This window comes from Rhea pennata, chromosome 5 (genome assembly GCF_028389875.1).
Source record: "Rhea pennata isolate bPtePen1 chromosome 5, bPtePen1.pri, whole genome shotgun sequence".
NCBI classification, from domain to species: domain Eukaryota; kingdom Metazoa; phylum Chordata; class Aves; order Rheiformes; family Rheidae; genus Rhea; species Rhea pennata.
The window spans coordinates 65,546,832-65,569,522 of NC_084667.1; the positions used below are offsets into that span (position 1 = coordinate 65,546,832).

The 22,691-nt window shown below is 40.0% G+C and overlaps 1 protein-coding gene across 1 annotated transcript in view; it reads right to left on the reverse strand.

Annotated features, from left to right (window-relative positions):
* Positions 1-270: 270 nt before the first annotated feature.
* PELI2 (pellino E3 ubiquitin protein ligase family member 2) overlaps positions 271-22,691 on the reverse strand; it is a 76,660-nt gene continuing 54,239 nt past the window's right edge. Inside the window, exons 3-6 of the mRNA XM_062577633.1 lie at positions 13,034-13,135; positions 6,387-6,584; positions 5,487-5,675; positions 271-2,534 (exon numbers count right to left, since the gene is read on the reverse strand). Of these exons, the coding sequence (XP_062433617.1) occupies positions 1,968-2,534; positions 5,487-5,675; positions 6,387-6,584; positions 13,034-13,135 (1,056 nt within the window). The 3' untranslated portion in view covers positions 271-1,967. The remainder of the gene's footprint in view (positions 2,535-5,486; positions 5,676-6,386; positions 6,585-13,033; positions 13,136-22,691) is intronic.

Consider the following 22,691-nt stretch of genomic DNA (forward strand, 5'->3'; position numbering starts at 1 on the left):
AGGATTCATCATATCCGCAATCACTGAGTGGGACAAACTGTACAGTATGGGATTTTTAGAGAAAATGCTGCAGAACGAAAAACTTTTAAAGCAAAAGAATAAAAAGAAAAGCTATTTTCGAAGTATTAAAATGCTGAACATTTATACAGCAAAATTATTTTAAAAACAGCAGCAGACAAAGTATGTCCCATAACCACTGGCAAGGGACATGTAGAATGTTTATAAGGTTAACTATAAAACAATTTTACAACCAAAATACGAACAGGCCAATTCAAGTATATATACAGAATATATTAAAATCATATAAATTATATATTTATACAAAGGGCACAAATATAGCAAAAAGCTATGGTTGATTAAGCAGAACTGAGTTTGAGTGATCAGTTTCATCTAGTGATGTTAGGATTTTCCCCAAAATTCTTTTTTTTTTTTAACCTGGATATATTGATACCTCAGATACCAAGAGTACAGTAAGAAAAAAAAGACAAAACAAATAAGGAATAATTATTCTGTATAAAATGAAAATAGCAGTAGGAGAGGTACATCTCATATGAAACTGATTTAATTATTTTCATAGTAAACATCTACAAGCTCCCTTTAAAAGTCTGAAATTTCAAGTGATCTGCTTCAGATGTACCCCCCTGATGCATATATTTGATTACATTTGAATTGTTTGATTTGCAAACATTTGAAAAAAAACAGATACAAACACATCTCAATCTGCAAAAAAGGTGACAGATTGCAGCAAGTTGAAAACTGAACAAAAATACTCAGCTGAACTAGAAAGGATGCTCTTCTCACAGCATTTTGGCTAGTAAGTGAGCTTAATAAGAAAAAGCTTATTTTTTAATTGCTTTTTATTTTGAAACACAACAGTGTATAACCACAATCCATTGAAGCACTTGAGAATCTAAGTAGTCCCATCCATGGGCTTATATTTAAACACATACTAAGCGCTTTCCTGAATTCAGGTTTATGTAAATAAATTCTGCATAAATAGTACCTAAACCTTTTGTCTTGCTGCGGTACTACCCCTTCAGTAATGCAGTTTGTAAAGATTTGCTACATCTTAATTAACCCAATGGTTCCGGGCATGCAAGGAGCAGTTAGGTGAGGCTAAGTCAAGCAGAAATAAAGAGGCCGGGCTACACATATACAGAATATTGGCTTGAAAACCAGAACTATATATGTAGAAAAGTAAAGCAATTTCACTAGATGCAGGTTAAAACAAAAAAAAAAAAAAACAGAAAAAAAAAAAAAAAAGGAGGGCTACATACCATACATAATGAACAGTGGATATCTACTACACTGAAAGGAAATCAATGCAAACAGGATTTCCTCAGTTTCAAGTAATCCTTGATGCCTTTTTGGCCAGCTGTGTTATACCATAATAGATATTTTAATAGCATTTATACTCTACAATTTAGGCAGCTAACTTCTCTCTTACATAACCAATTATCTCTAGTGAACATTCACCTATGGCTGTCCACACATTCTATATTAACTCCTTGAGAAACTATTCAAGTTAAATTATATTGCAAATTAAAGACAGTTACATTCTGTATGTTCCTTCTAGCTTTGAAAAATAGGTTTTAAAGGCTTGTCAAAGTTTAGAAGAAAAAACCTTTCCATTAAAAAAATCTTAGCTTAAAAAAATCAGTAAGACCCCTTTTTCTGATCCAGGGTACTAATAAAAAGATTACAAATATACTACAATTTGACCAAGAAGACTTCATGAATATGCTGCTTTTGAGCATGCAACACCACTGATATCTGTCAAGTTCCAGGTATCAATGTATCCCATTTCACCACAGTCCCTCACAATTTCCTTGTAGGTCCCCATCCCCTCCCTACCACCCTAGTAATAATATTATGAAAAAAAAGAAAAGGTAAAATCTGGAGTTAGTGGCAAAATCTTCACAGTAAGTTGTTAAAGAACATGTTATTGTGGTCACCGCAAAATTGTATCAGTCAATTGGACCCTGAAAAATTAGTTTGATGCAGTTGTGTTCCCCAGACAGTTGTGTTGCACAAAAAGGGCAGGCAGCATGAAATGCATGAGTACCATGAGGCAGAGGGATTTGAGACCAGTATTTTGCAGACTTCTCAGAGCATACATGTCCACACGGGGTGAAAGCATGAGTTGGAGGACCAGCATCCACATAAAAGCCTGCTTCACAACCAAGCCAAAGAGGCACGTAGGGGCCAACGGTTCTGCACATAGGACATTCCCGCTCATTGGCTTCTGTGTCACTGCGATGTCCCCAGTTGTGATAACCATGAACATGACCACAGCTGAGGTATGCCCAAGGCTGCTTCTCTTCTACCACATCTTTACGGTTGATGCTGGGAAACGCTAAAGTGTTTAACCCAACAGGACACTGTGGTCTGGCAGCATTTATCTCTTGTCGCAGAGCTTCGATGTGTTTCTGAGTTGGGGTGTGAAACAGTCCATCTGCTGTTCTCCACAGAAGGGTGGCTCCACACAGGTCAATAAGAGAACCATCTTGTAGGACATTGGTCTCATTTTCTACCTAGTGGTAGAACACAAGAACAAGTAGGTAAGTCTGAGATGCTGCTTTCAGGGACAAGAGTTCTGTAAAGGTGTAGTTGTCTTTACCACATTGTTACCCCTCTCTAGCATACTAATTTTGTTGTATTGTTTCTTCATGGCACCCTGTCCAAATCCATCTGTTGTCTCTCATCTTACATTTAGATTATAAGGAGCATGGGTATTTATTCTGTGCTTGCAAGGAAGTTCCTAAACCTGCATCTATAGATATGTGCTCTGGCAATACTAGATACTGCACAGTTTTCCTTTCTGGAATACTATTCCTAAAGAATTACTTTATGCAAACTTCTTCAGAAATCCCTACCTACCTTTTAGCATGCTATTAATTCCTCTGTCTTTAATACTGATTTTCTATTGGGTTTACAGTAAGTCCTAACAGACTGAAGAATAAACTTGCCATTCTCTAAGGGCTGTATTAGCAGGGCAGCCAGATTGCTCCCTTTGGAGTTCTTTGCCTGCACAGATGAGCAAAGAGACACTCAGGCAGCGAAAGATCTGCTTTAGATTAAAAACTGCTATCCAGGACAGAGCAGCTGTCCTGCTACTCTCATACCATTTTTTGGCTTGTGGCAAGCGTAGAGCGTTTTGCAGAAGCATGAGCTCCCACAGCGTACATCAACAGTGAAACGCTTTTCTGCAGATGCATTAACGATAAATGGAAGACAAATGGAATACCAGCCGCATTCACAGGTACTCTCATAGATCATCATTACAGCATAAAGTGAACTGCCAGCTGAATTTTTCAAGTGACAAGTTCTGCAACTGAAGCTACACAGGCTCAGCTTCCAGAGAATTAACTCCCTCCCTGTGCCCCCCAAACCAGGCCCTTTCTTCAATGGGGTATTACAAGCAGATACAAATGCAGTGTGCATAGCCCAAAGGCTTCTCTCACCTGAATAAAAGCAGGTGCTTATAACACATTTTCAAAAGATTATGCTAAACACACACTGTACTTTGGTGAAGTATTTTAATCATTTTTACTGTCGCAAATATATAGGCAATTCATGCTATTGCTCTCAGTCTAGCAGTGATGAATATATATTAAAAAGGACCTTTCTGAAATCAAATAGACCTGCTGCCCAGCTTTGTACACAGAAAGAGGGTTAAAAACACAAATTACAGCCAAAGAGACAGCCTGGACATTAAGTAGGTCACATGAAATCATTATGTCTGCATGAGAATACTAAGAATTACAATCAATTTGGCATTTACATTTTAATCCAGTTGAAATTCACAGATTAACTCTGGATCATCTTTGCACAAAACATGTAGATGATGCAATGCAGACTACAGATAAAAAGTCACCACTATAAAGTGCCGCCAGCAGAAAAATTCAGTGGTTGGTGTAGAGATGAGAGAATCCTTGATTTGATACACTCAGATAATTCCTTCACAAACAAAAGAGGAAAAAGCTTCCTAGTACGCAATGTGCTCAATTCATTATACGGTGCACATTTGGTTTTATGAACCCAATCGGCAAATACTGATCACATCAATACCAGTGTGCTACATAATTTTATTTAAATGAGAATTCAAGTCACTCTGGATGCAGGAGAGGGGAATTCATTTGTTTTAGCATTGCTTTTCTTTACCAGCACTAATAAGGTGTTTTGCTAACCACATACAAAGGGCGCAATCGCAACATCATCTGTCCCAGTCCCCGAGGCAATATTTGTCTGTCACCATTAAAGTGGCAAAGCAATCTGTGCAGGGCAGGCTGTCTACTGAAAGCAGAACAAGATATTCAAACTCCATTTTTCTCAGCCCTTTAAGTAGTCAGTTTTCTGCAAAGCAAATGGCAAAGCTGCAAAGTCCATTCAGCCAGAGTGTATGGGACACCTTTACAACACCGAACTACTGGGAATCCAACATTGCAGCACAACGTAAAATTTGGCACACAGAAGGGAGCAATCTCCATCTGCCCCTGCACTTTCACCATCTTTGAAGTGTAGCAGCTGGATGGTAAAGTTACTAAAGGGGCATCTTGGCTGTGAAGGCTCTCAAAACATCTTCTCACTCCCTGGAGAGGAAACTCTCCCTCAAAGAGCAGCAAGGGTGAACTATGGAAGGCTTTTCCACACCTACAGACTGGACAGTATTCATCTACCCAGGTCCTGCTGAGAAGTTTATAAAGGACTTCTGTAGAAGCTCATCTGCTGCAGTGAGCAGGGTTTTGGCTGTGTAGTTTGCTAGCTTCTACATGTGGAGTTTTGTTTTCTTTTGCTTTAAGGGAAAGGAGGATGAGAAGCAGCAAGATAGCAACCTCCTTCCTAGGCCCCCAAGATCTGGGAAGTAGAAAGGAAGAGAGAACTATGCGGATTCCCTTCCAGCTTTTACAGAGGAATGGAAACACATTTTCATGGGAACCTCTGTCCCATTTCTTTATGCCACAGGTCTCTGGCAGCCAAAACTTTTCGGTTTTGATAAAGGCAAAGCTCATCCTGTTCTGTAGGACGATACAGGAAACTACTCAGTAAGGTTTCTCGTATCATCCTAGTAGCAGGTAAATCAAACAGAAGCTGGAAATATCCAAACCAGTCTTGCATGCAAGGTGACTTCCTTTTGAAACAGCACATATGGAGCTGTTTTTCCACAATACTAGCTTCCACATCTCCCCAGATCCCAGGAAGGTCTTTAGGAGATGGAAATTCCAGATCAAAGTTTATTTAGTTTTTATACTATGTGCTATTTCAGTCAGGAAAGTGACGCTAACAGAAAAGACTATTTTCTTGTATAAGCAGAGGCAGAATAGCAGTACACAATTTACTGTGGCATACATCTATCAAGTGATTAAAATGCCTGCTACCCAGGGACAAAGCTATTGCTCTGCAGTTATAATACGATTACATCCATTCAGTGCCAGAAAATAAGCATCCTCCATTTTGTTTTAATTACCAGTTTACTTCGGACTTACCAGTTTCCCTCTTTGCTGAGCAGATCTGGTTTCACGGAGAGTGTACACATCACCACAGACAGAGATCTCCCGCCAAACTCCAGGTTTAGACTCTTCAGTAAACCCCCCTTTTGGGTGCATGACCAACACACCATTGGTTGTTAATCCATCCATATGGCCATCAGGATTTTTCCATTTTGCTGCTTTTTCCTGCATGTGATGCAATCACCCCAGAAAAGTTTGTCTAAGAGTTTTACACTCTTAAGTTCTAGTCATCAAGTGTACACTTTACCAACACTAAAATATAACACTGCCTCACTCATCAGCACTGCTTAGACAGACTTCTAAACAGCACATTTTAAGAAGTCTCTTCTGCCAGTCTTACAGTGCTAAGTAACAATTTTTGTTACACACCTCCAATTACTATTTGTTACTTCCAACTCACTTGAAGAGCATCTCTAGCTGCAGGTCAGCTCAGAGTTGAGACTCACGCTTTCTTTACTGACCACAAAGGCAATACTAACATGGATGCTCCTAACCACTGTAATGGACTATTTGTGCAATGTGCACATCTAGTTTGTATCATGTGGTTGATGTGTCCTTGGTCTTCAGCGCCCAAACCTATCACAGTAGCTTAAATTCAAAGACCATCAAGAATATAGCAAGCAAATTTAAAGAAAACACATCTAACGCTACCAAAGTAGAACTCTATTGTTAAAGACAATTATCACTATGAGTCCACAGGCGGTACTAAACCTGGCACATAAAACTGAAGTTTATACTTAACACTGAGGCTAACACACTGGAGTAATCAGAGTATAATGCCAGTGTAAGATATCAACTAGCAAAAGGAAAATTTTGACGATAACACTGAATAAAAATTAATTTTGCTCATATTTAAAAATTATTAGTAGTACTTACACCAAGAAATATATTTTTAGAAGAGTCAAATCCAGCTGCAAAAATCCTTGCTGTATACGGTGGGCTCCTGTCACAAACAATCCTGCATGCAAAACGCGATATGGTGCTCTGTGTAATCTGAGTTTCATCGTTGTTTTGACTGCCGGAAATTGTATCTGTTACTACAAAGTCTATAGGACTTTCTGTTGATCTCCCAACCTGGAAAAAAAAAAAAAAAAACAACAAATAAAGATAGTGCTAGAATTAAGTAGTCATGGGGAGAAAAAAAAATTAAAAACAAACAAGTATTAAGGGTGCAGTCTTTTCAAATTAGTGTGAATCACATCAATAATCTGCTCAGTTTTAGGATGCTGAGATCCAACCAAAGATAATCTACTTGCCACATTTGCTCTAGACACAAGTCCATCATTTATACTGCAAGACAAATTTTCACTTATTCAGCTGATGTGTATGCTTGTCCAATACAGCTACAGTGATTTGTTTAATGCAATACTGTCAACAGCAGAAAAGTATTGTAGAGGTGGGATTAGGAAATATCACAGGGACAAATTAGTTACCACCATATTCTGTCAATTAAGATAGATTTGGCTTGAAAATAACAGGTTTTATTCACAGTTCATTTGCCATGAAAATAGTGGTCATTTTTAGACCCAGAACTCAACCATATACCATTACAAAAAGCTACCTACCTTCACATTTTCAGAATCTGTATGTCAGTATACAAAAAGTTCTCAAGTAAAGCCCATAATATGACTCAATTTGCTTCTAATCATGCACATGCATGACTAGAAAAACAACTTTCTTTCAGAAATGACATCACTAATCAGTAGGCAAGAATACTTTTCTATCTTGACACTTATAAAGTTTAATTCCAAAACTGGAAACAGCTAGGCACCTGGAACAGATCATTTCATCACAAAACAGACATAGGGATTTAACTGCAAACCAAACTTACACACAGCGGTGAAGAATATTCTTCACATGAAACTACTTTAAATATCAAGAATCCACATTTATATGACATAACCGCCTCACTAAACATGATCTCAGTATCCTCTGGGAAGTCACATCCTACTTAGCCCCGGGGTCTTCAAAGTCAGCCACGGGAACAGTGGTTTGGCTCCATCATGTGCATAAACATCTCTGCAAACTCTAAATTCACTGTGTCTACTTTAACTCCTAGAGGTTTTCTGTAGTGTTTAACAAAGTGATATTTTTAATACTTAACCCTTATCACAAATGAACTGGTGGAAACAGTACTGGATTCTCTTTCATACTTCCACTTTCAGCTCTACTTTAAAGAGTTAGAGGAAACTCAAACACATGCTGGAATTCGTATCTTGAGTGACACATCCAGTTCTCTCCAAGTCATAGCTCTCAATCCAAGTATAAAACGCAAAGAGTTTGCTGCACAAAAAAGCCATCAATAGAATACTAAAAAGGCCTAATCAAAAGTATTGCACTTCATTTTTTCACAGAAAGTAAAGCAACTACTACAACGCCCAAGAGATAGTTTATAAACTATTTCCAATTTATGCAACTTGACAATTTCAAACTAAAAATTAAGGAAACTATAGCCTTATTCCATTTATAATACTATTTCCAACAGACTATTTCTCACCAATGTAATTCTTGCCAAAGGAGTCAGCACTGACCTGTAGCAGAAAACTTATGAATAACTTTGCATCATGATAGAGAACAGTCAAAAAATCTTTTGTAGGATAATTAGTGTGGAACACTGAATATTTTTGCTCATAACAAATTTCTGCCTGTTGAATTCTCTGAAATATATCACTCAATGCTTTTAAAAGCCATGGGGGGGGGACTGTCTTGTCCCTTAAAGCACACAAGTGTTAGCTCCAAGTCTTCATCATATCCTACCAATCTGTCAGATGAAATCCAAATATCTTCAGAGGAAAGCATTAACATCTATAGACAAAGCTTTCCGTGTTTAGAATTTCTGAAATTACTTGAAATTAAGCAAGAAAACAATTCCTTGATTCAGGCATCTCATTTGTGTCAACAGTATGTTTATGGAACATGAAGTATTCTACATTTTCTCTTGTATTTAAAAAAAAGCCTTCAGATAATTATTCCCATGTAGTACTGTGCTTCATCTAGAAATGATTTTAAAGTGAAGCGCTGGAGTTATCTTCAAACCATGCGAACTTCCCAGGCTTCATATCAATTCAAGAATATTTTTAGGTCTATTAGAAAAGAAAGTCGAACAATAACAAATGAAAAGTTTGATATCAGCAACACTTATTCATCAAAAACTCCCACAAATTTTAACTTATGTGATATCGCAGTCAGACAACAGTCACTACACACCTCGGTAGTTCAAAGTTAAGTCTTTAAGTAACAGGCTTTACTTCCATCTTCCTTTTCAGCATAGGAGACCTTGTCTAGAAAGCTTTTGGCTACATTTTGGGAATCTTCTTGTGCACTGTGCTGTATTCCTTACTGTTTCCCTAAGTGACTTCCAACATCCAACCATAAATCTTATAGCTGATGTATCAGGCAGCTTCTGCGTCTACTCTACGGGCTATTGTTAAAAGCTATGAAATCCAGGCAGTCAATTTGCTAGTGTCTACTGTCAATCAAAGAAATTCTATTAAAAAAACCCACTTCTCTGAGACAAGGAAAAAACACAGGCAACTTGCCAGTAAATAATTTAACAGCTGCAAATTCTCAGACTTTGACAGAATTCCACTCTGACAGCAGGGGAGAATTTGACCATGCATCTTTTGAAGGGCTATTCTACTTGGAAAAAACAAATCTTCATATTCAGTGTACCTGCTTCTTATATAGATTTGTAGTTATTTATGGTACTGGCTACACATTTCAGTTCCTTTTAGTGCAGCTGACAGGTATAATCAATACACTCTTGGCCAGTCAAACTACAAAGGAGCAGGTTCTACTCCAACTTCATGCATCAACAGAATAGTACTTAAATTTTCATGCAAAGTGCTCATTCTTAGTAACATATAGACTAGAAAAGAAACTGCTTGACTCTGGGAGATGCCAGATAAAACATGCTAAAACATCCTTTTTGCTATTAAATAAAGACAGCCAGATCAGGATCTCTTCAAGACAAAGCTCCCCAGCAGCGAAAAACAAAACAAAAAACCCCATCATAACACAGTGGAATAGTTAAGTCTAGCAGAAGAGACAACTAGTCCTGATATACAGGACAGCAAGAATTGAATCATACAATGAGGTGTCCAGGACAACCTTCTAAAGCATTTGACTACGTGCAAGCTTCTAAGTCCTGCTAGAGGAGACAGTGAAGCCATTTTGCTGAAGAAGTCCAGCAGGAGACAACTGTATTTCACTCAGTCACAGGTCAAAACGACTGGGGAAGAAGAAAGAGTACCAACCTTTACATTGTTTCCAGCTTCCAAAAAGCAGAAACATTCCTGGCCAGATCTTTAAATAATATTTTCAAATGCCCTTTTAAAAATACGCTTACTTGGAAATAAACCTCTGTATTATCTTCAGGAAAAAGCATGTTAGAAGAGCAGAGGCAGCACTAGGATGAAACTTTGTGTCCCTGAATATGTATATAAACTGAACAGCTAAAACAATAGCAGACTGTGGGCAGAGCATACACATGGGGATCTAAATCCATTAACAACTAGTAGATTATATGCTTGAAAATATGTCAATTTTCATTTCATAATGGAAAACTTCAATGGAATTTGCTGAATGCTGCTCTTCAATGCCTTTTCAATTTCCTCACTGCTCCTTCTATAGGCTCCCCAAAGTTTCCACATGTGCTTCACTTCTGACAGGCATCTTCTCACACTTCTCAGTTACGAGCTAGGAAAACATAACACAAATCTGAAATCTTCAAGTTTCGTGTTTGCCTGAAGCGCTGCAGAACACAAGTCACAAACACTGCGGTCCTCATGCCTCCTTCAAAGGAAATGCACTGACTACAAACTCGCAAAGGGAAAGGGCGGAAAGATGATGACAGCTTTTTGTGAACTATGACTCTCCCTTACTCTGAAGGGAACTCAGCTCTAACTCAATGGACTCCATCTTCACACATTAGAAGTTATATCCTGGCCAAGATTCAAGCAAGAACTCCATTTCCCATTGCAGGTCATACTTTGACTACGTTGTTGTTAACAACTGCCATTTTATGAGTATCACACTCCTTAGTACTGCTACCTTGGTGAAGTTGTACAGTGCTATTATCCTGTTTTACAGAGGTAGAGAAAAACTAAGTGATTTGCCCAAGATAACATGTATTCAATGGCTGAGGAGAGGCCTCAAGGCTCAAGATAATGCTACAATTTAGGTATGATCCTTCCCTTTTCAGCTTCCATATCCTTACAATGGATCTATAATATCCTGGAAAACACATTTGAAAGGAAAACAATAAACTCCACGGACTCCTGCTCAAGCATCCCTTGAATAGAGAGCAAGCTTCTACGCTGTGGACCAGTAGAGACAGCGTGGAATTTGCTACTGCTCACTACAGGTCAGAACAATCTTAAAGCAACTTTTCTCTGAACACACACTGTCAGATTCTTGGGAATAATTAAAACCTAATGGCCTAAGTTATGGAAGCCTCTTCAGCTGCTGTATGGCATCTCTTGAATAGAGAAATATTGCCACAGTCTACCAGACTATTCCTTTTCCCTCTGTCATGGCTATTAGAGCCTCTAGGTCAAGGCTTGCAGCACAACCCCTCAAAAAGGTTGACCGATGGCAGAAATCCAAGCCAGGACACAGCCGCTGAAATGAAGTTGAGATCCAGTCACACCACAGCAGCCTACATATTTCGAAGCACAAGACACAGACCGCACTGAAAAGAGGAATTTCAACACTATGGAAACCTCAGCCCTGACTGAACACTGATATATTAGACATTTGAGGGGGCACCAGAAGGCCTGAGCTACCCTACAAACACAGGTCATAGCTCAAGAACAATTTCTTTTTAAGATGGAATAGCTTCACCTGCTACGTGTCAAACCACTGTGGTATCTACACATTTATAGCAGTCTACAGCTTGAACCAAGGGCAGCCTCTCACACTGGAATTAGAAGGGCCAAAATTAGGGCAACAGAGACATTTCACCAGACATCTGAGGGCTGCTGGAAGAAGAAAGCATGATCCACACCTATAAAGTGGCAGTAGAGGAATCCCACACCAGTGCCAACCATGCAAGTGCTCTAGTGTGTCCAGCAGTGCTGCCTGAGCCAGCTCAGTTGCAAATTCCTTCTGGATTGAGCATCCACAAATCCCAAAGGGAAAGAGGGGAAGAAATGTTAACCAGCCTATTCTACTATGCTTAACCACACAATCCCTTGATGAACCAAAATCCTGGTTATCATTAAGTAGCTCCCATAATCCAGTGCCTTAGACAAGCGCCTTGAACCACAGGCTGTGGAGCACTACTCTCTGTGCTGTACCTCCTCACCTCCGCCAGCTGCTAGATTCACTACAGTGAAAACTAGCCCCTTGCCCTTCATACTTTACTATATTCCCCTGCCCAAAGCAAATGCTGTAGCTACCACAAAGGTATTAAGCAATCATGAAGCACTGTCTCTACCTATAAACGGGAAAGCAGTTGTTCTGCAACTCTTTCTTCATCCACAGGTTACCATGTCACACTGAAAATTTTTTACATAGAGAAAAAAAAAAACAGAAGTCACATGAAGCAAGAATATTTTCATCTTGATAGGTAGAGCCATTCTTCTTCTGTCAACAACACTCAGCTGCCAAGTCTTCTAAGTAAGAAAGGCTAAAGAGGGATAATTCGTGATAAGATGCTCTAATTACAGAGGTTATGGACAAGACAAACATGATTAGTCTGAACTGGAAAAGGTTGTGCATCTTTGTTCTTTCAAGTTTAAGGTGGTACAGAATTTCTGCTCTCAGATTATATACCAGTAAAAGCATTGCATAAGAGTAACTTAGGTTACCAGAATATTAGGTGATGTAGAAAAACACAAATGCATGCATGGGAAAATGTTGCATGTAAGCAGCTTAGAGAAACACAGTACAGTCCCCCACACCATTTGATACACTTACACACCCTTAAGAAGCAGAGTTGCATTACTATTCTTTCACCAGTTCAGTTTCACAGAATGGTTGAGGTTAGAAGGGACCTCTCAAGATCATCCAGTTCAATCCCCCTGCTCAAGCAGTATTACCTTGAGCAGGTTGCCCAAGACACCTTCCAGACAGCTTTTGAATTCCAGGGATGGAGACCCCAGTCTCTCAGTTTGCCTCCTTCAGTGCACAGCTCCTACATCTCTTTCCATTTTCCTCCCACTCTTCTTCTTTCCCCATCCCCATGTCCTATTTCTAACCACTTCTTTACTCTAGCTCCTTGATTAACTGCAGGGTGGGAAAGAAGGTGCACATTTTTGTACTTATTATTGAACCCAAACATAACATTTCTTTTTCAGCGCTATTTGTACAGTTGCTACGCTGTCCTTGCAGAAAAAGCAAAGCATAGTGAAAGTAGTAGAGACGTTAACACACACTGGCACTGGTTTGAGAAGATCAGACAACACAAAATTTCGAAGTGCTCACAAACAGTGCAACAGTGTTTGGCCACAAAGCTTTCACAGAATAGAGAGAACATCCAACCCGGCTTTTTAAAAGCAGTTCATTTGTAATAGTCTTACCTGAAACATGTCTGTATCTTTATCATGAGAATACTCCACTACAACCGTCTGGTTCCTGGATAACGTATAAGAGATACTGTGCTGACCTTTACAGCTGATAGCCTGTTGAAAGAGAAAATACATCATACACAGCTTCCACATAAATATTATGATCAAACTCATTTCACTACACAAACAGCTTTGACCATAACCAGAAAAAGTAGAACAGCATTCTGTAACACTTTAATAAAGTGGAATAAATACATACAACAGGTTTTTTTGTTTTTTTTTTAATAAAAAACTCTGAAGTTGTTTGCTTCTGCTTTCTATTTCTAAAGCTCTTGATACCTACCAATTTCATAGCTTAGACTCCCAACACATGGTTTACTGCCTGTAAAAGGAAACTCATCTCATCAATGTGTGTAAGTATCTGAAGGGAGGGTGTTAGGAGGACAGAGACAAACTCTTTTCAGTTGTCCCATGTGACAGGACAAGAGGCAATGGGCAGAAATTGAAGCACAGGAAGTTCTGCCTGAACGTGAGGAGGAATTTCTTTCCTGGGAGAGTGACGGAGCACTGGACCAGGTTGCCCAGAGAGGTTGTGGAGTCTCCTTCTCTGGAGATCTTCAAGGCCCGCCTGGATGCAACCCAGCCTAACACACTCTAGGTGACCCTGCTGAGAGGGGAGGTTGGACTAGATGATCTCCAGAGGTCCCTTCCAACCTTACTGATTCTATGATCTCTATAGATATGGATATAGCAAACACTATACAGCATTTCAGTATTTTAAATAAGGCTACAAGAGGACAACTCTTGTTATTCAGTTCTATTTGACCAAGACTGAATTCTTTACTGTTTAGACTTCAAGTTTATGCCTCTAAGGTTGTCCTTTTCAAAAAGATTTTATTAGTCCACCAGCTAACTACAGTGAATGAAAGGGACATCATCACAACGCAGAAGCTGGTCCTTTGCAGAAAGAAAGAATAAGAAACAGTTTTCTTATGTAAATAAACATGATACATAATTGGCACAGCAAAAATCAGCAAGGAGGGGTAACAATCTTTTCAGGAATGCTGAGGTCCAACATACAAAACTTCTGTGGCACTGGCAATTTCTGCTCAAGCTTAAAGACCAACATTCACTTGAAATGATCAAGCAGTGTCAAAAGTATTGAATTAATAGGTTAACTTTCCCCAATGCACTACTGAGTGGCTTTGTTTTCTAGAAAAGTTTCTCTCACTACCTTCATTCCTGTATGCTGCCCTGTCATCTTAACATCTCAGTCTCCATTATGGAGAAACACTCCAGCCTGGGGGCTTGGTAGAAGTGGGCCCACATAAACAGACAACTTTGCCCAAGTAAAGCTCTCCTGACAGGTAACGGATAGGGATGATTAAAATAAACAACTAAATACATGTTGCTCATCAGTCTGTCATCACTGACAAAGTCTAAATGATTCCAAAGCTACAAACTGTTAAACAACTCACTAAAAAATCTTTGAATGTTAGAGGTATAAAGACACTACATGAATACTAAAAACCTAAGAGCTAGCAGAAGTAATTGCTGTACAAGTGTTGAAATACATATAACAGAAGAACTCTTTTTGTAAGCAACAGGCATTTGCAGCAACAGATGATATTTACAACATGCCTCTCACGGAAAGTGCTTAGCAACTCCAGCATCTGCTACAGATATAGCCTTTCGTGATGGTATCTGGAGGCAAAGGATTGATAAGATGACCTTTCCCTTTTTATGCCACTTTTTCTGGCAGGTAGCTTTTAACATTTAGGAAGTTTGTGACCTCAAGCCATGAAGTCTAGCTTGCTGTTTCTGCCTCAACTGTTAAAACGTGAGATAAATTTAAGTATATTGGGTAACCAGCAGTAAGCTAAGAGAATCTAAATTTCTCTTTTGAAATTTATAGCCTTTTTCTAATAATCATCATGCTGATGCCCAGTATGCTGCAAGAACAAACAGCATCCCTAAGTACAATGCAGATGAGGTCAGTGCTACTTTGTGGTCTGCAAGGAACCATACGTACATCAAGTCCTACCGAACCACAGGACTGAACCACGTATCAAGTGCCTTTCCTCTTTGCATGCTTGACAACTAGCAATGAGATCAAGCCCTCAGTAGGTCTCAGGTGCTACAAGAGTAAATAAAATACTAAAAGCAATGAACAAGAAAGCCTTAGTCTGGATTTTAGGCACAATAGGGCAATAATTAATCTATACCGACATTATTAGACAGTATTTCAAAAACCAGAAGATAGTTTTCACACAAAATTTATGAACGTTTTCATTCACTTCCACGAAATTGTGTGGCAGCTAATATAACAGCAACCCTTAACCTGATGGTCTTGACTTTGGTTCCAGGCAGTTCAGAGCACCCACTGCCAACAGCCAGGCAGTATTCCCAGGCAGGGATGTGTACCCTGAGCTTACACTAATGTCAGACAAGATACAGGATCAAATGGAAACTTTTGTCAGACCCAAGACTGCAACCTTTAAGGTCTAGCAATAGCATCTAGGCACAGAAAAAGACAGGGAGAAGGTAAAGAAATTCTTAGGTAGGGTCACGTCCTATACCAATTAACGAGTGACACAGCGAAAGGGGAAAGAAAGAAAAAAAATAAAAATAAACCAGCACTGAGTCTTCAGGGAATACACATAAGATTAGCTTGAGATTTCTGGAGCCTACTAGTTCACTGATTTCAGTGTCAACAGAAATTATCTACTGTGTTACAAGTCAGTTTGACTAGCATTACTTATGAATAAATTACGTAAAGTTGCCTGCAGAACTTTGGAATTACTTATTTGAGAATAGAGAAAGACCAGAATACTTCAGAAACTAGACAAAACATGAAAGAATTGGCCCAATGAACTGTGAAAAGGAGAAAAAACCCACCATACCAAAAAACCTAATAAAACAGTTTTGTAAACAAAAAGCAGTCACAGAAAAAAAAAAAAAAAAAAAAAAAGTATTTTGACAGCTTGGGAAGCTGCAGAATGACACTACTACAAGTTCCCCCAAAGTCTAGAAACTGACTGCCTCAATGGCCTTACAAACCTTATTAGTTTGTAGCAACCAAAACAGAGTTCCCCTTTCATGGCTTTTAGCGTTCACCTTTCTAAACTTTCCTCTGCCAAGATGTTCTGTTAAAAAAAAAAAAAAGAATGTTGTGGCTGTCACATAATCACACTGCTCTGGGAACCTTCTAAACAGGATCAAGAAAAAAAAAGAAAAAAAAAAGAAAAAACAACAAACCCACCACACAAACCAAATAAAAAGGAATGAGCAGAAATCAGGCATTAAACTGGCAGCCCTAGCTTCTTTCTCCCCCCACCCACACCCAAAGGATGCCTCGAACTACTAGAGCAGCAGTGCATGCACATTTTCAAAGCTTGAACTCATGGTCCACCAAATTTTTGAGCCTCTGGGCCAACAGCAGCCAATTTTGGAAGTGGCTCTCTCATATCTCTTAGCGTTGAGTTTAATGAAAATCAGCAATAGGGCACAGGGAAAAGAACCAAATGAGATCCCAGCTGAAACAAGTGCTGGTAAGAACTCACTAACTTACATAGCTTGAGCCTGCCAACCCAATCAGGAACACATGCCTCTAGACTGGCCCCAGCACACCCCATCTCTTGTCCGGTAGGAATGCTCTTAGGGAGATGCAGGCTAGATTAATTCTGCCACCTACAAAGAACTTGTTTCGTATTTCTGTGGACAACTGCCTTGAGCTGCCAAATTCAGGTAGTGTGTTTGGAGGAAACAGATAGCAAAGCAGGGACTAACAGAAGGAAAACATCATTGACTGAAGAGAGGGAAAACACAGCAACAAGAGATTTTTCAAGAATAACTCCACTTCTAATGACTCCACGTTCACACCAGGGCTGAGGGACTCAACAGAATCCAACTGCCGAACGAAGGTCTAGGGGAAAGCTGAAATCCCACATGCCACCTACCACGAAGGAAGAGATCTCACCAGCTTCTTTGCGACTCAGAGCTCGCAGTCACGCAGTAGGCCATTCACCTCCATAGGACTTTCAAGTAATAGGACAGCACGTAGTTGTCCGTATAGCTAAGCCAGCTGTGTGGCACTCCCATTGCCCGAGCTACCAGTTCCGAAGGCCCTAAATCCCTGCGACAGGAATGTGTTACCAGGGGCAAAACGGAGCCGAACCTGAGAAGCCCCGCTATCTCTGTCCCACACTAACACGGCCCGATTTTTACCACCTGCCTCACGGCGCTTTGAATTTTCATTTATATTCTTCCCACTTGGTCTTGTTTTTTCCTGCTTCCTTACATAAGGCTTTTCTGTCTTGCTCCCTTCTGCCTGTTTGCAGAACGAAACCTCATTACGCAGCAGTCTGCGCCCACAATCAAAGCAGCCGCTAAAGGCAACGGCTTACAAATTTGTCATGTCTCAGAGGAACTTAGATCAAACATCAAACTGTTTTCCCAGCAGCGATGCTGCAAGTCAGCCAGCACCGGACACATCCCACCCCATAAGTTCTTTGCTCCTCACCCCCTCCTACCCCCAAAAAGGTAACTTTTCTGTTTTACCATCATTTCAAGAACTGAGAAAGTAAAATTCCTTTACCTCATACATAAACACATCCTGGAGGCAAGGGGAGGAAAAAAAGTGCATTTTAAACAGTATTCTTATTACTCAACGTTTTTTTCTTTTTAAGAACAAAGATACAAAGGAGGGAAACTAACATTTCAGAAATACACAAAACACCTTATCAGAGCAGATACAGGCCCAACTGACTGGCAACGGTACACAACACCAACTTGCAACCGTACAGCATTACTGAGGAACATGGACAGCATGGAGGGACACCACTGAAAGTGCCACCTCTCTAACCATGGACATCATAGGTGACTACTATCAGGGCAACAAGCAAACTTTAACTGTTTCCTGTTATACAATGACAGATTAACGCCAATACATCTTCAGAAACACCTTTCTTCTATTACCAACCCGCAAGGGAGCACAACTGCAGACAACCACCCCTTCCACACATAGGCGTACCAAAGCCTACGGAATACCTACCCTGGAGATGGAATTCTTTTCCAGGAGGTATCCTGGACCTTACACAGCACTTGGTTTCTCTGAGTGCAACAACACATCTTCCCCACACTCCTCTTTTTACAGGCTTTGAGAATGCTACAAGCCCCTCTTTGGCCCAGAACGATGAATTAGTGTCAAATCTTGACTTTTGTCTTCTGTAATAAGCACATTACCTTTTGAGAGGTAAGGGCGTAATGAGTATTCTGGCTTAAGGATCAAACCTAAACCTATTTTTGCTTGCAAAAATACAAGCACATTTTTCTCCAAAACTATACTGATTATTTTAATGAGAGATACTACATTTATCTACAAAAACTCCCTTGAGTGGAAAAATACATGGGCCTTACGTCCACCCTCAGCCAGGTCTTCCCTATTTAGGCACGTCTCCTGGTGCGCTGCAGCTCTTTTCCACATCCTGACAGTGATGGAAATTGTTTATTTCCCTTAGTCATCTTCAGCCGAACAGTTCAAGAACGGATCAGGAGCTCGAGGCAAGACGATGTTAACGCTATCAGGTCAAACCTTTTGTCTGAGAAGCGTTTCAATGAACTAAAACACATCGTGAATTCTCACAGCCTTTATGCTGCTGCTTCAAGGCTTGCGGGGCGCAGCTCTAATCTACTTCTAGAAATGGGGATTCTGCTCCTTTCTTCTGGCCCAGGGTTTCCAAGAAAAAAAGAACCTCCATGTTTGGAAATTTAACTTCACAGTTCACTCGTCCGCAGCGAGGTCCCCAAAGATCATGAGAGGGGCTTATTATTATGGGTACCACCTCGTCTGCACTTCAGCAGAAGAGGTTAAAATCCATTAGGGAAACAGGCAGATATCTCACAAGGAGGGCTGCTCTATTAGAATGGCAAGTTTAGTTTAGTTAATTAGGTTGGATTAGGACAATAAAATGATTTATGGGATGACTTCTGGTTTTCCTCATTGGTAGTCAAGCTGACTGACACCACACTGACATGTTTTAAATTAATGACAGTAGTGCCTTCATGAGTAAAATGCTTTTCTTTTTCTTTCCTTTTTTTTTTTTTTTTTTAACTTGGCTGCAGGCCTTCAACTTTTTTTTTGTTGTTGTTACAGAAAAGAAACTCAGGGATGTCAGACAAAGGTTCTTGAAACTTAAAAGAAAAAAGGAAGTTTTAGCTAGTAAGGAAGAAATCATCGTGAAGAAGCTGGCACATTTCCACTGGATTTTTTGACTGACAGTGCCAGTAGACATTAGGTTGTCACAAAAACACACAGCAAAAACACATGATCATGACACAGTGACATTTACCCACATCAGAGAAGTCTTCTGTTCACTTAAAAGGAGGAAATTTCACAAGAACTTAGGTCAACTTTCAATCCATGCAATACTAGTCTTATCTAAAGACTAACCGCTTGCAATTTTGCCGTCTCAACTTCAAACTAGCCATAGTTGTCCAGAATTATCGCTTCTGTAACACTGGATTTCAATAATGCTGAAAGTTTACACTGATACCTGACTATTGATATAGCTATTATGCTAATTTTTCCTCTAACCTTTCACAAGGGAAAAATGAAACATTATCACAGAAACCTTATGGGCTTCATGCGCCTAGCGGAGTGGCTGAATGGTCTGCACCAGCCCGAAATCAGTCCCAGCTGTTTAAGAAGTCTGCATCCGCTCCCTGTAAAGCTCCATAAAAAAACCTCATCTTTTAGCGTTCTTCCTTTCCTTACAACCAAGTGTCTACATTAGAATTGCGCCAGCGTTAAGCTTAGAGATGGACCTGCTCTGCCCACGTTTTTTTGAATATCCATGCTAACACCTCCTCTGCCCCTAACCCTTCAGTTGTCAAATGAAAATAGACCTTAATCGAAGAGTCAGAAAACATAGGTAAAGAAAAAGAGGGTGTCACCAGAAAGACACAAAATTGTGTAACATAGCACTTAGTGCCATTTCCGGCACTATTTCTGACAGGCACACTGATGTTGCAACTGCATACAGGCAAGGCTATTAACTGATAAACTGAACATGGCAGTGCTCGTCTTCTGAAAAGCACCAATTCTAACCGTAAAAACACTCCAAATTCCTTATCAGTTTTTAGTTTGTTAGTGCCTAGATCAGCCAAACAGGGATAAACACATTCAAAATCGATTGCGAAAAGTACCCTTTCAAGCTGGGTTTATAAAGGAGGGAGAAGCAGGGGAGGCTAGAAGGGACAACACATTTGTCCTTTGGATACGTCCAAACTATTTGCTACATGGCACACATCACAACTTCCACGCTGTTATTCAGGCAACTATTTATCAACTCAATAAGCACATGCTAAACTATTTGCTCCATTTGTAGCATTTGTGTTCTCTGCTATTTTTAGCTTTTAGACAGCTAGCCAATATGATGCAGACAGCCCTTTCTCCAGAAGAGGCACAAAAATATCCCATTTCCAGTAATTCTGTATTTGGGATACAGGCAAAGTAGTAAACGCTCTTACTCTCTGGAGTAACGTAAGGTGGGCTACCCATCAGACAGAAGTAAGGTATTCAAAATACATCTTGTCCATAGTGGGTAAACTGCACACAGAGCTAGACAGCCAGAACAGTCCTGGCCACTTACTACACCCAAGCCTTAGCTTGGTGGACTCCTGGCCAACTCTGGTAAAGCAGCCTAACCTGTTGTACTTTATAATTTAGTATACTAAAAACAGTCTGAAAAAGGTGTCAGTTTATACCAACAAGCCAAGCGATAAGACACAGTGGCTCAGGAATCATTCTGTAAGTCACAAGTTGTCCGCTGATGGTTGAGAGTCAATGCTTTACCTACCTAACCTGCAAATCATTTTCCTCATGATCTTGCCTTTTAGCTTTTCTAACCCTTAAAACCTTTTTCTCCTTCCACTTTCTTTTATCTATGCTCAGGAACATTATATTGCAAGTGATATTTCGCCTATCTTTGAAATTGAGCCTGTAAATTCTGTTCCTTTAGCAAGCTTGCTTAACTTCCTCTCTTCAGCAGATTAGAGCTAGAGCCAGCTCCAAGGCATAACACGTTAAGCTGTGGCAGATACATCAACTACCCATGAATAATCATTTAACTCCAACTCCAGACTGCTCCTTTGGGCATACTGCTGCCTGCACATAGCGCTCTCCCTTCCTATTGCAACAGCTCTGGAGCTGCCTACCACACTTCTCTGCTGCAGAAACATTTCACCTGCTTTGGAAACCCTGGAGACACATGGATCACTGTCTCATATTAAGTCGCACACACCACCTAGTGAAACTCAATGTACATTCTTATAAATTTTGCAGTTCATACGTTCGTAACTAACAGTATCTTTTTTTGTTTGTGTGTTAAAGAGAGTCATACTACAGCTTCTCACTGGACTCACCAGGTGTTCTCTCTACATACTCAGCAGTGATCAGTTAAGATCCAGCTCCCTGCAGGATAGGCTGGATTTGCACGTACCTGTTGGTAGAGACTACAGTCATTTTTGTGTTCTTCCTTTTTAGAAGAATGGTTAAGACTCTTTTTGGAAGACACATCTGCTCTTATTTCAGCCTAAACCCACCACATGGTCACAACAGTGTCTAAAGGAAAAATACATCCAGGCATGAACTTGCAAGAGTGTTTTTTTTAAGGGTACTTTATAGTCATTTGTGAAAAGAAAGCAAGATGTCCTAGAAAAGTAGAATCAAAAGAAGCAGAATATATTCCTGTTGAGATACTGCTTGTGGAGCAAGACTGCTTATGATCTGCGGAGCATCCAAGACTCCACCTGCAATAAACAGGGAAGAGGCAGGCAGCTGAGCTCTGCTGGAAGCTACAGTTCCCGCTATGCTGCTGTGGCTTTGGCAGCAACAGAAGCACTACCCTTGAACCGCAGTGTAACAAAGCTGGTTCACACCATCTCCACAGCAAAGATGCCCCCAAACCTTTCACCTCTAAAAGCAAGAGAAGGTGAAGAGACTACAGGTCTACTGAAAGAGTGACAAAAACTGTTTGGCCACAGCCACTGGCGGGGAGACTGGACTAAGCAGCTGACAGAAAAAAAAGCATACTAAACATATATACATACACACACGGAGAGCTATGTTAAATAAGCTGTTCACTGTCTTAAGATCATAGGGTAAAGAACAGTAATACAGCTCTTCCCCAGCATCAATGAAGGCAACAATATCGATCCCCCAAAATCCTGGCATTAGCTCACTAAGGGTAAGAGTCATTTTGAAGGCTGCAAGCCTATAAATTTAAACACGAAGGAACAGACATGAAGGCATAAGCATGATTTTGTCATTGCAGCTGGAGTACACTCCCCAAAACTCTTGATACACCCACAAAAATATCAGTAATTAGAGGAGGATGCAACAGTCTGTTTGCAAGCGAACATTGATGCCAACAGTCTACAGTTCATTTATATACATCAGGAACAAAAGCAGCAGATGCCTGGCTACACTTACGTATTTGCATATGCCAAGCACACAAAATAGCCACAAATTAGAATCCTTAATGGAGAAAAACAGAAAAAAAGCAGCCCCCTAAAGAGCTTCCATCCATACATATACTGAAAGATTTGTATACTCTGTGCATCAGCAGTGAATGCTTCTGTGAATCAAAGTACCCGTGAGCCCCAGTCT